General features: G+C 41.9%; 1 protein-coding gene across 2 annotated transcripts in view; it reads left to right on the top strand.

Moving 5' to 3' along the window:
* The window catches only part of LOC129840485 (sodium- and chloride-dependent GABA transporter 2-like), a 46,273-nt gene that overhangs the window by 12,401 nt on the left and 20,642 nt on the right, over positions 1-13,230 (top strand). For both annotated transcript variants that reach the window (XM_055908402.1, XM_055908401.1), the window contains exons 4-6: positions 2,770-2,910; positions 7,323-7,410; positions 7,753-7,885. In XM_055908402.1, coding sequence (XP_055764377.1) covers positions 2,770-2,910; positions 7,323-7,410; positions 7,753-7,885 — 362 coding nt within the window. The remainder of the gene's footprint in view (positions 1-2,769; positions 2,911-7,322; positions 7,411-7,752; positions 7,886-13,230) is intronic.

Here is a 13,230-nt window from a genome sequence, read left to right as displayed (position 1 = left end):
TGAATTTGCACAGGATAACTGAGGGAGATGAATTGATTCTCCATAAACGAGCATACATAAGATTGTTTGATGACCATCCCTGATGTTTTCCTGAACATTACAATGCCTTTCAATCATTCCAAGGCCTGCTTCCTTCAGACTGAAATGTGCCATTACCTGATATAACATATATTGTGCTAGACAATATCATTGGGATGATGGCAATAAGGTCAAACTCTTAACGATTCATCACATTTGTTTCTGATATCCTCAAATGTCCGAAAGTAGAGAATCCGGTCATCAAATAGCTTGAAGGTCCATGTTAATAAATGTAAGTATTATGTATCAATTAATTTAATATGATCGGTGAATCCATTTTAGTTTGTGACCGCCTCCAACCCCCGTTCTCCAATGGGTATGGCGGCTCACCAAGGGATTTTGTTTTACAGAAGTGGTTCCCTCTGAAATATTAGTGACTAACACTGGCCTAGACGGTTCTACATGGGACATGTTCATGAGGGAACACCGTAGTGGAACATTTTACAACAGAAAACAAAAACACGCATATCTTATTAAGTTCAGATATTGCCTCGTTTTCTCTGTTTTGTAACGTTTCGTAGCCTGGGTACCTGTCTGTCTGTGCCCTCATGCCACACCTTGTCATGCCAAACATGTTTGGCATGATAAGGAGTGGCATGATGGCTCAAATAGACTGGTACCCCGGCTCTGCCTGCTGGACACAACCTTGGTGTGGTACTTTCTACAGGTGCAGCCAGATGACTAGCTTCTTAGCAAAGCCACCCGGTCGACACATTGTAAACGGTGTCTATCTTGTAAACAAGCTGGTGTTAGAACTCTCTGCCTCTGGATAGCTTTCCGTTTCACGTAAACATGCCTATTCCTCCTCCTCCTCTCCCCCTCATACAGACAGCTGCTGTTCTCTGTCCGTATGGCCAACAGCTGCACAGACACACTTACATGCTCGTACACACACACACACACACACACATACAGTGCATTCGGAAAGTTTTCAGACCCCTTCCCTTTTCCCACATTTTGTTACTTTACAGCCTTATTCTAAAATGTATTAAATAAATAAAAATCCTCATCAATCTACACACAATACCTCATAATGACGAAGCGAAAACAGGTTTTTAGACATTTTTACTAATGTATAAAAAAAATAAATAATAATACTTTATTTACAAAAGTATTCAGACCCTTTGCTATGAGACTCGAAATTAAGCACAGGTGCATTCTGTTTCCATTGATCATCCTTGAGATGTTTCTACAACTTGATTGGAGTCCACCTGTGGTACATTTAGTTGAATGGACATGATTTGGAAAGGCACACACCTGTCTATATAAGGTCCCACAGTTGACAGTGAATGTCAGAGCAAAAACCATGCCATGAGGTCGAAGCAACTGTCCGTAGAGCTCCGAGACAGGATTGTGTCGAGGCACAGATCTGGGGAAGGGTACCAAAACATTTCTGCAGCATTGAAGGTCCCCAAGAACACTGTGGCCTTCATCATTCTTATATGGAAGAAGTTTGGAACCACCAAGACTCTTCCTAGAGCTGGCCGCTTGGCCAAACTGAGCAATCGGGGGAGAAGGGCCTTGGTCAGGGAGGTGACCAAGAACCAGATGCTGTGCAGTGATGCTCTCCATCCAACCTGAACTCCCCAAATACAGGTGTGCCAAGCTTGTAGCGTCATACCAAAGAACACTCAAGGCTGTAATCGCTGCCAAAGGTGCTTCAACAAAGTACTGAGTAAAGGGTTGAAATACTTATGTAAATGTAATATATATATATTTTGTATTATACATTTGCTAAAACCTGCTTTTGGGTATTGTGTGTAGATTAATGAGGGGAAAAAACAGTTCATCAAATTTTCGAAGAAGGCTGTAATGTAACAAAATGTGGGAAAAGTCAAAGGGTCTGAATACTTTCCGAATGCACAGACACACAGAGCCCAGATAAGACAGCAGGCGTGGAGTGTTTACAGCGAGTTGTGTGACGGCCAACAGAGCCATGTGTTAGCAGAGGGACAAACACTGCTGCTACATCTGTGTTTTGGTACATCTAGTACGAGTAGATATTTAGATGTGTCTGCCTGTGCACGTGTGCATGCTCTTTTAGTGTGTCCTAAGTTTTAAGGGTGAACTCTTATCTTAAAAGCTATGCAAATGTGTGTGCACATTTACTGTACCGTTGTTAATCCATAATTTACATGGGGGGGGGGGGTTAAAGTTTGTGTGTGGGTGTGTCTGTTTTAGCGTTTTTATCGAACGGTTAGTAACGACCACTCACGATGATTGGTTAAAAGCCAAGTTGTGCGTTGTTCACGAAATCTCACAGGAAATGCACACTAACGGTTTAATTTGAATTATAGCTGTGTATCCATGAGAATGTATCTGTATTTTTTTTCCCCCCTGTGCCTGCGTGTGTGTTGTCTGTGTGCCTCTGCCTGGGTTTGAGTGTGTGGGTTTTGTCTGTGTCTGTGTGGCTGGGTTTGTATGCATGCGTGCGCGTGTATGTGTTGTGTCTTAGTGCCTGTGTGTGTGGGTGGGTAACTAAAGTTATTCATGCAGTAAAGGTCTGACAAAGTTTTAGACACTTTTGGTACTTTTGTGTCCATGAGAGTCCATGTGACTTTTAAAAAAAATGTTTGAGTCCTTGATTGTCATGTTTTATTAATTTATTTAACCAGGTTAGTTTCAAGAGAGACCTGGACCTGGAATGTGATTTGTAGATATAAATAAAGTATTTGGAATGTGTTTCCACAGGTCTGGGTTTTGCCAGTCAGGTGATGATCCTCCATGGGTGTGTGTATTACATTGTGGTCCTGGCTTGGGCTCTCTTCTACCTGGTCCACAGCTTCCAGTCAGAGCTGCCCTGGGCCCACTGCAACAACACCTGGAACACAGGTAAACCATGTACTGATACCATTTTCACACTACTGAGTCAAACTGAGTCAAGCTGTACTTGGCTGGCCTGTTTATGCATCCAAATATTTGCTGGAACCATACTGGAAGTTGGGGATGTTGATGGGTTATCTTATTTTCAAAGAGGAAATATCAAATAGGCCTACATATGTCAACTGGTGTCAAATATTTGAAAGAATTGGAGGTGTGCTTGATTAGGTTGGATTTTGCATTTTTGGGACTATTCCAATGGTTCCATTGTACCAGAAAAACAAAATCAAGTGCAGCTCAATTATCCGGTTCAAGTATTTGAAAGTATTTCACCTACAGGTGCCAATGTACCTATTTGTCCCAGGCTGTGAAATATTTCACATATTTCTCTTTATCTTCCAAAGGCAGTTTACTTGCGTTTTTCGGCAGTTGCTATTGCAGTTTTCCCCAATTGTTAACCCACGTTTGCTGAAACTACATCTAAGGTACTCAACTCTAAACACAAAGTTTGCCAATTTCCCCAAAAACCACAGACATCTTGCAAAATGAAACGCAGCAATCAAAATCATGTACTCCGTGCTCAAAATGAAACTCTGTATACAAATGAGATACACATCAAATGAACCTAACAACCAAGATCACACTAATATGACATATTCAAAACACTACTATCAGAAACTATTTCAGTGTAAAGACTAAGATTTTGTTGATATACTGTGTATTGTTTGTGTGTACTCAAACAAGAAAGGAACACAAATGCAAAAATGTAAGTTTTATATTTTAACATGACTCAGTACATGTCAACCAGCATACTGTAAGCACACAGTAAAAATGCAAAAATACAGTAAGTATACAGTTGAAGTCGGAAGTTTACATACTCCTTAGCCAAATACATTTAAACTCAGTTTTTTACAATTCCTGACATCTATTCCCAGTAAATATTCCCTGTCTTAGGTCAGATAGGGTCACCACTTTATTTTAAGAATGTGAAATATCAGAATAATAGTAGAGAGAATGATTTATTTCAGCTTTTATTTCTTTCATCACATTCCCAGTGGGTCAGAAGTTTGCATACACTCAATTAGTATTTGGTAGCATTGCCTTTAAATTGGTTAACTTGGGTCAAACGTTTCGGGTAGCATTCCACAAGCTTCCCACAATAAGTTGGGTGAATTTTGGCCCATTCCTCCTGACAGAGCTGGTGTAACTGAGTCAGGTTTCTAGGCATCCTTGCTTGCACACGCTTTTTCAGTTCTGCCCACAAATTTTCTATGGGATTGAGGTCAGGGCTTTGTGATGGCCACTACAATGCCTTGACTTTGTGTCCTTAAGCCATTTTGCCACAACTTTGGAAGTATGCTTGGGGTCATTGTCCATTTGGAAGACCCATTTGCGACCAAGCTTTAACTTCTTGACTGATGTCTTGAGATGAGGCTTCAATATATCCACATAAGTTTCCTCCCTCATGATGACATCTATTTTTTGAAGTGCACCAGGCCCTCCTGCAGCAAAGCACCCCCACAACATGATGCTGCAAGCCTCCCCCTTTTTCTTCCAATCATAACGATGGTCATTATTGCCAAACAGTTATATTTTTGTTTCATCAGACCAGAGGACATTTCTCCAAAAGGTTCGGTCTTTGTCCCCATGTGCCTACCGTAGTCTGGCTTTTTTATGGCGGAGCAGTGGCTTCTTCCTTGCTGAGTGGCCTTTCAGGTTATGTCGACATAGGACTTGTTTTACTGTGTATATAGATATTTTTGTACCTGCTTCCTCCAGCATCTTCACAAGGTCCTTTGGTGAGAAAAGTGCAAATCAATCCCAGAACAACAGCAAAGTACGTTCATGGTTCCATGGTGTTTATACTTGCGTACTATTGTTTGTACAGATGAACGTGGTACCTTCAGGCGTTTGATTCATCCTTGAGCGCAATTTACAGACTTGTGGAGGTCAGATATTCTTTTTTCTGCAATCTTGGCTGATTTCTTTTAATTTTCCCATGACGTCAAGCAAAGAGGCACTGAGTTTGAGGGTAGGCCTTGAAATACATCCACAGGTACACCTCCATTTGACTCAAATCATGTCAATTAGTCTATTAGAAGCTTCTAAAGCCATGAAGTAATTTCAGAAATGTTCCAAGCTGTTTAAGGCAGTCAACTTAGTGTATAAACTTCTGACCCACTGGAATTGTGATACAGTGAATTATGATTGAAATAATCTCTCTGTAAACAATTGTTGGAAAAATGACTTGTCATGCACAAAGTAGATGTCCTAACCGACTTGTCAAAACTATAGTTTGTTAACAAGAAATTTGTGGAGTGGTTCAAAACGAGTTTTAATGAGTCCAACCTAAGTGTATGTAAACTTCCGACTTCAACTGTATTTTGCATATGCAAAGGTAGAAAAATAGGCCTATACTGTATGTTAGATCAATTGTACGGAATAGATAAAGAATCTGTCGCAATACAGTAAAATCAAGAAACAAATACTCAATTGTGAAAACAAAATCTGTAATGTCTGTTTTGGTCCAGCCACAGTTTTTCATTAACATCACAGGCAATATTCTCCTTGGTCAGACAGCGGGGTAAATATCTTCTGGCATGACACTTCCACCCCTGACAGGACTCTGCTGGAATGTCACCACAGGCCGTTTCCCGGAGAAGGGCCATACATTCATGGGGTTTGTGATCATACACCTTCCACCACTATGCTAAAAACAACTCCTCAATGGGGTTGAGAAATGGGGAATATGGTGGGAGATAGAGAACTGTAAACCTGGGATGGTCATGGAGCCAATTGTGGAACTGAGCAGCCCGATGGAATGTCACGTTGTCCCAAATTAAAACATGCATTTTCTACTCAGGATCACCTGACCCTCTCTGCTCTGGCTGAAAATGATTGTCATGTAAAGGTGTTCAGGAAATGTAGGAGATGGGCAAATTTCTATGGTCCATGGGTGGCATGGCGGTGGAGGACCCCATTGTGGCTCATAGCTGCACATATGGTGGCATTTCCCCTGCCCTGGCCAGGTACATCATTCATGGCACGTTGACCAATGATGTTGGTCCTTCCTCTTCGTCTTCGCTAAATTGAATCCAGCCTCATATATGAGTTCCTAGGGGATGAGACTTGCATTAAACTCAATGCTTTTCGGATATGACAGTAAATAGTGTAATTGCTGTATAGAAAAGTTCACTGGCAACATCAATGAGTCTCTAATGTTTCAAGAGTGTAATACTAGTACATGACCTACTTGCACATATCATGCCGTTTATCCTTCAGTCTTTGGGAATTCCTTTCAAATGGGTCTCTGTAGATCTGCTTCATCAACCGTGTTTCTCAAGGGTGGTTGATAAGCTCACTCTGATGTTATGTTAAAATGGCAGTGTTTTCAATAATCTGTTGTTGGATTTTACAATGGCAGCCTCCTGTTCGTCTGTGAATAGACATGTTCTACCACCACGTGGCGGTCGTCTTTCAGTTCTACAAAAACAAAATACCAAACAGTAAACGCTACCGTAATAGCTACTAGTAATACAGTATACAGCTACTAGTATACAAGATAAACATGTTACAAGTAGTATAGCTCCCAATTTCATACATACAGTAATACATGAAACATTGACTTTGTTTCCCCGTACAGTATGTTTTGGAATCTACAGTCTTTACTGTGCTTTATGTTGTACTACTGTCAAGTAGTAAAAGTACTAGATAGGTCCAAGTACATACCTATTCTCATTTTGGAACGTCCGGATGATGGATGTTACGGTGAAGCGGCTCGGATTGGGCAGCACTCTCTGCACAGCCTCTCTCAAGGTCAAGGCATGGTTGACCACATGGTCCATCACAGTCGCCAGAATTTCAGAGAGAACTCTCCTTGTTCTTGGTCCTCCTCCATCTCTTCCTCTACCTCTTCCTGCCACGTTTGCTTCCATTGTTCTCCAAACAAAGTACTCGCATGTAGCCTTTTTATCCATACCAAAAGTCTGATTGCAAAGTGAACATTTACTCAATTAGTGTTTGCACATAGGAAGAGTGAAAGTGATCAATAGGTAATTGAGCTCAGCTTGTTGAACAGTGTTCCTTTTCATTTGCACACAATAGATTTTAGTTGTGAAGGTTGTGCCAAAGGTAGTGAATTGTGTGTTTGTTTTGCCAAATGTTTGTTATAGAATTGCAATCTGGGTGTAAAGCAAAACATGTGCCAGTAGCATTGCAGATTTGGTGTATGGTTCTGCTAAATTAGTTACATGTTTGGGTCATTGTGCCTCATGGGCCAGTTTTAGTGTGTAAACAAGTGGGAAAAACTGTAAAGCACTTTTTTTTTTTTTTTTTTGGAAGAGAAAGAGGTATGGGATGTTATGGATTATGAGTTTAGTTGCGCTAAGGTGATCATGTGTTGAAGTTCTGTCTATGTCTTATAGATACCTGTGTGTTGTTTGACTGTCAGAACCTCACTTCTGGGACCAGCCTACCAGAGAACGCTACCTCACCTGTCATCGAGTTCTGGGAGTGAGTCTCACCCACATTCCTTACAACACTACTGCATTTAGTTTTCTTAGAAATTAAGGTAAAGGGGCATTCTATGCAGCTTTGGGCTGGCATTTTAAAATGTGAGGTATTAACGATGGTGTGTCCGTGAATTGCCAAAGTACGTATTAGGGGACATAGAGAAGGACATTGTAGACGAGGTAGGGTCACATTTCCAACAGGGGTTTTGGTTTTAGGGTGTTCAGTTTTACCAAGAGTAGAGTGATCATAATCTATCTTTTGGCATTACAGTGGCTTTAAACAGGTTCATGCTTAGTCTTGTATCTATTGGGGGTATTATTAATTGTGTGTCCGTCCGTCCAGGCGGGAGGTCCTGCAGCTGTCCAGTGGACCAGATGAGCTGGGGCAAGTCAGCTGGAGGCTGGCTCTGTGTCTGCTGCTAGTCTGGGTCGTCTGCTACTTCTGTGTGTGGAAGGGGGTCAAATCCACTGGCAAGGTGAGCACAAATACACGCATACAGTGGGGTCTGAAATTATTGACGCCCTTGACAGAGATTAGCAAAAACATTATGTATAGAATAAATAATTCAAATACTGAGCTATATTGTATTACATTTTTGGGGGGGAAATTATAATATTTTATACTAATACAATTGCTCAGAGAACTATATTTTTTAACAAGTTTTTAAAAAATCCCACAAAAAGGTAGATGTCAAAATTTACACCCCTGCTTTTAAAACCTTTCAATACCTCACCTGGTGAGGATAACGCCACAGGGCCTTTTTCTAAAAAGTTTTGTGAGATTGGAGAACACATTGGGAGGGATCTGAGACCATTCCTTCATGCAGAATCTTTCCAGATCCTTGATGTCCTTTGTGTGCTCTTATTGACTGCCGTCTTCCATTGAAACCACAGGTATTCAATGGCGTTCAAGTCCGGAGACCATTGCAAAATGTTAATTTTGTGTTCAATTAACCATTTCTTTGTGGATTTTGATGTGTGCTTGATGTGTGCTTATATATACAGTACCAGTCAAAAGTTTGGACACACCTACTCATTCAAGGGTTTTTCTTTATTTGTACTATTTTCTACATTGTAGAATAATAGTGAAGACATCAAAACTATGAAATAACATATGGAATCATGTAGTAACCCAAAAAGTGTTTTATTATATATTTGAGATTCTTCAAAGTAGCCACCCTTTGCCTTGATGACAGCTTTGCACACTTTTAGCATTCTCTCAAGTAGGAATGCTTTTCCAACAGTCTTGAAGGAGATCCCACATATGCTGAGCACTTGTTGGCTGCTTTTCCTTCACTCTGCAGTCCAACTCATTCCTAAACATCTCAATTGGGTTGAGGTTGGGTGATTGTAAAGGCCAGGTCATCTGATGCAGCACTCCATCACTCTCCCTTTGTCAAATAGCTCTTACACAGCATGGAGGTGTGTTGGGTCATTGTCCTGTTGAAAAATAATGATAGTCCTACTAAGCTCAAACCAGGTGGGGTGGCGTATCATTGCAGAATGCTGTGGTAGCTATGCTGGTTAAGTGTGCCTTGAATTCAAAATAAATAAATGACAGTGTCACCAACAAAGCACCATCGAACCTCCTCCTCCATGCTTCACGGTGGGAACCACACATGCGGAGATCATCCGTTCACCTACTCTGCGACTCTCAAAGACACAGCGGTCGGGACCAAAAATCAAAATTTTGGACTCATCAGACGAAAGGACATATTTCCACCGGTCTAATGTCCATTGCTCGTGTTTCTTGGGCCAAGCAAGTCTCTTCTTTTTGCTGTCCTTTAGTAGTCGTTTCTTTGCAGCAATTCAACAATGAAGGCCTGATTCACGCAGTCTCCTCTGAACATTTGATGTTAAGATGTGTCTGTTACTTGAACTCTGTGAAGCATTTATTTGGGCTGCAATCTTCAGTTAACTCTAATGAACTTATCCTCTGCAGCAGAGGTAACTCTGGGTCTTAATTTCCTGTGGCGGTCCTCATGAGAGCCAGCTTCATCATAGTGCTTGATGGTTTTTGTGACTGCACTTGAAGAAACTTTCAAAGTTCTTGAAATTTTCCAGGTAGACTGTCGTTTCTCTTTTCTTATTTGAAGCTGTTCTTGCCATAATATGGATTTGGTCTTTTACCAAATGGGCCTATCGTCTGTATACCACCCCTACCTTGTCACAACACAACTTATTGGCTCAAACGCATTAAGAAGGAAAGAAATTCTACAAATTAACTTTTAAGAAGGCACACCTGTTAATTGAAATGCATTCCAGGTGACTACTTCATAAAGCTGGTTGAGAGAATGCCAAGCATGTGCAAAGCTGTAATCAAGGTACAGCAACCAAATCAAGAAAACACTCACCAATGAGCTTGACCAAAAGCCATCACACACAACACCCATTCTGGCTAAATCCTATGGTTTTCATCCACTCCTTCTAATCAGGGACTGATTCAGACCTGGAACACCAGGTGAGTGCAATTAACTACCAGGTAGAAACCAAAATTAGAAGTGTTTCAGCCCTCCAGGACCGAAATTGAACAACCCTGCTATCGACCAACAGTAATCATACCTCCTTTGCTATGGGAGTACTGTACATGAAGAATTCCACTTAAACCTTCATGGCCAATGGATTGGAGATGGACAGTATAGATCCGGTTGATATAGAAGGTATCATAGATGTACAGTTGAACAGATGTGATTGATATAGAACAGTGGTTCCCAAACTTTTTATAGTCCCGTACCCCTTCAAACATTCAACCTCCAGTTTAAGTACCCTCTCTAGCACCAGGGTCAGCGCACTCTCAAATGTTGTGTTTTGTCATCATTTGAAGCCTGCCACACACACATTACACAATACATTCATTAAACATAAGAATGAGTGTGAGTTTTTGTCACAACTCGGCTCGTGGGAAGCGACGAAGCGCTCTTATAGGACCAGAGCACAAATAATAATATAGTAATAATGCATTTTCGTCTTGATTTAGCCATCTTACATATAAAACCGTATTTGTTCATAAAAAACTGTGAATAACTCACCACAGGTTAATGAGAAGTGTGTGCTTGAAAGGATGCACATAACTCTACAATGTTGGGTTGTATTGGAGAGAGTCTCAGTCTTAAATCATTTTCCACACACAGTCTGTGCCTGTATTTAGTTTACATGCTAGTGAGGGCCGAGAATCCACTCTCACATAGGGCATCAGACTGTGTCTTAACCACGTGATTTGCCAAGGCGAGAAACTCTGAGTGCCGCCCTATCCAGAAATCTGGCAGTGGCTTTTGATGAAATTACATTTTCACAGAACCGCTTGTTGCAATTTGTATGAGGCTCTCTTGTTCAGAAATCGGTAAGTGGACTGGAGGCAGGGCATGAACGGGATAAGGAATCCAGTTGTTTGTGTCGTCCGTTTCGGGAAAGTACCTGCGTAATTGCACACCCATCTCACTCAGGTGCTTCGCTATATCACATTTGACATTGTCTGTAAGCTTGAGTTAATTTGCATGCAAAAAATCATACAATGATGGAAAGACCTGTGTGTTGTTGTTGTTAATGCAGACAGAAAAGAGCTCCAACTTCTTAATTTTGAATATAGTTGCGGAGAGACCCTGTAATCCACATATGTCAGAGTCAAGGCCCGCGGGCCACATCCGGCCCGCGAGAAGGTTTTTTACGGCCCCTGGGATGATCTTGATTTATTATTAGAACCGGCCCGCAGACCGCAGCAAGCCGGCAGCCCGCAGATCTTTTACACGCACCAATACTACATTTCCCACAATGCAACGGTGACGCACCGAGCAGTAGGCTGCTTCATTTCAATATTTATTGGCACAGCAGTCGTCAGCATCACAGTAAAATTAACTTTCAGATACCCATCAAAAATGGCAAAACGGAAGGTGGACACTGAGAACCGGGGGTTTCAAACAAGGTGGGAGTCGGAGTATATGTTCACGGAGGTAGCTGGAAAACCTGTGTGTCTTCTGTGTGGAGAAAGTGTGGCGGTACTGAAAGAGTATAATCTGAGACGACATTATGAAACGAAACACGCGGACAAAAACAAGAATATGGACATGGAACAAAGGCTACAAAAGGCAGAGGAATTAAAACGAGGCCTCAAATCTCGACAGGCTCTGTTCAAAAAAGCCAAATCACAAGGCCAGGCTGCTGTCAAGGCCAGTTTTATTTTGGCAGAAGAGATCGCTAAATCAGCCCGGCCATTTACGGAGGGGGATTTCATCAAAAACTGCATGATTAAAGTTTGTGACGAAGTTTGCCCAGAAAAAAGGCAACTCTTTTTAAATGTGAGTCTGAGCAGAAACACCATTGCCGAGAGAGTAGACCAGTTGTCCATCAATCTAAAAGAGCAGCTTGTGAAAAAGGGAAAAGATTTCATTGCATATTCCTTGGCTGTGGATGAGAGCACCGACATTTCTGACATTGCCCAGTTGTCAATTTTCATCCGCGGAGTGGACTCCAGCCTAAGCGTGACAGAGGAGTTTTTAGCTTTACGTCCTATGCATGGCACAACTACGGGGCATGATTTGTATGAAGAGGTGTCAAGATGTGTAAATGAGATGGAGCTGCCTTGGGAAAAACTCGTGGGTTTGACAACCGACGGAGCACCTGCGATGTGTGGACACAGGAGCGGACTGGTGGCGAAGATACGGGAAAAGATGCAAGAGGAAAACGCGACAGGTGAGCTGACAGCTTATCATTGTATCATACACCAGGAAGCGTTGTGCGGTAAAGCCTTGAAAATGGAGCATGTAATGAGCATCATCACGCGCACAGTTAACTTTATCAGAGCCAAAGGTTTGAATCACCGCCAGTTCAAGGCATTTCTGACGGAGTTAGAAACGGAGCATGGTGATTTGCCTTATCACACAGAGGTGCGATGGCTAAGCCAGGGAAAGGTGCTTCAAAGATGTTTCGAGCTTCGTGAGGAGATTTGTCTGTTCTTGGACAGCAAAGGGAAAGACACAACACAACTCCGAGACGAAATGTTTCTGTGTGAAATGGCTTTTCTGTGTGACATTACGAGTCATCTGAATGCAATGAACTTGCAGCTGCAGGGTCGGGATCATGTCATCTCTGATATGTACAGTACAGTGAAGGCATTTAAAACCAAACTGACTCTGTGGGAGACGCAGATGCGGAAAGAAAATTTGAGCCACTTTCCCAGCTGCCAGACCATGAAAGAGAAGCTCTCTACCAGTGCGTTCCCGAGCGCACAGTTGGCTGATAAAATAGGTATGCTTGCCGCTGACTTTCGACGCCGATTTGCTGACTTTGAAGCACAAAAAAGCAGGTTGGAACTGCTCGGTAACCCATTTGCTGTTGACGTGGAAAGCTCACCACCAAACCTCCAAATGGAGTTGATTGACCTCCAATGCAATGATGCACTGAGGGCAAAATATGCGGCAGTGGGTGCTGCGGAGTTCGCCCGTTTCCTCCCCGACACAATGCCCCAGCTGCGCATCCAGGCTGCTCAAACGTTGTCTATGTTTGGCAGCACATACCTGTGTGAACAACTGTTTTCTTTGATGAACCTGAACAAAACATCACACAGAAGTCGACTTACTGCTGAACACCTCCACTCAATTCTGAGGATTTCCTCAGCTCAGAGCCTTACCCCGAACATTGATGAACTTGTGGAAAAGATGGGACACCACCAAGTATCACCCTCAACCTCAAACAAGTGAACATTACTGTGCAATCACATATTTAGAGTTTTTACTCAGTTCAAGTTTAAAAGTTAAAGTTTAATATTTGTTTTCACTGCATGTTACTTCTCCTTAAACAAAGTGTTGTTTTTGATTAATAGATTTTT

This window comes from Salvelinus fontinalis, chromosome 41 (assembly GCF_029448725.1).
Source record: "Salvelinus fontinalis isolate EN_2023a chromosome 41, ASM2944872v1, whole genome shotgun sequence".
Taxonomy (NCBI): domain Eukaryota; kingdom Metazoa; phylum Chordata; class Actinopteri; order Salmoniformes; family Salmonidae; genus Salvelinus; species Salvelinus fontinalis.
The sequence above is the reverse complement of the archived record's forward strand: the minus strand, read 5'-3'. Positions and strand labels throughout refer to the sequence as shown.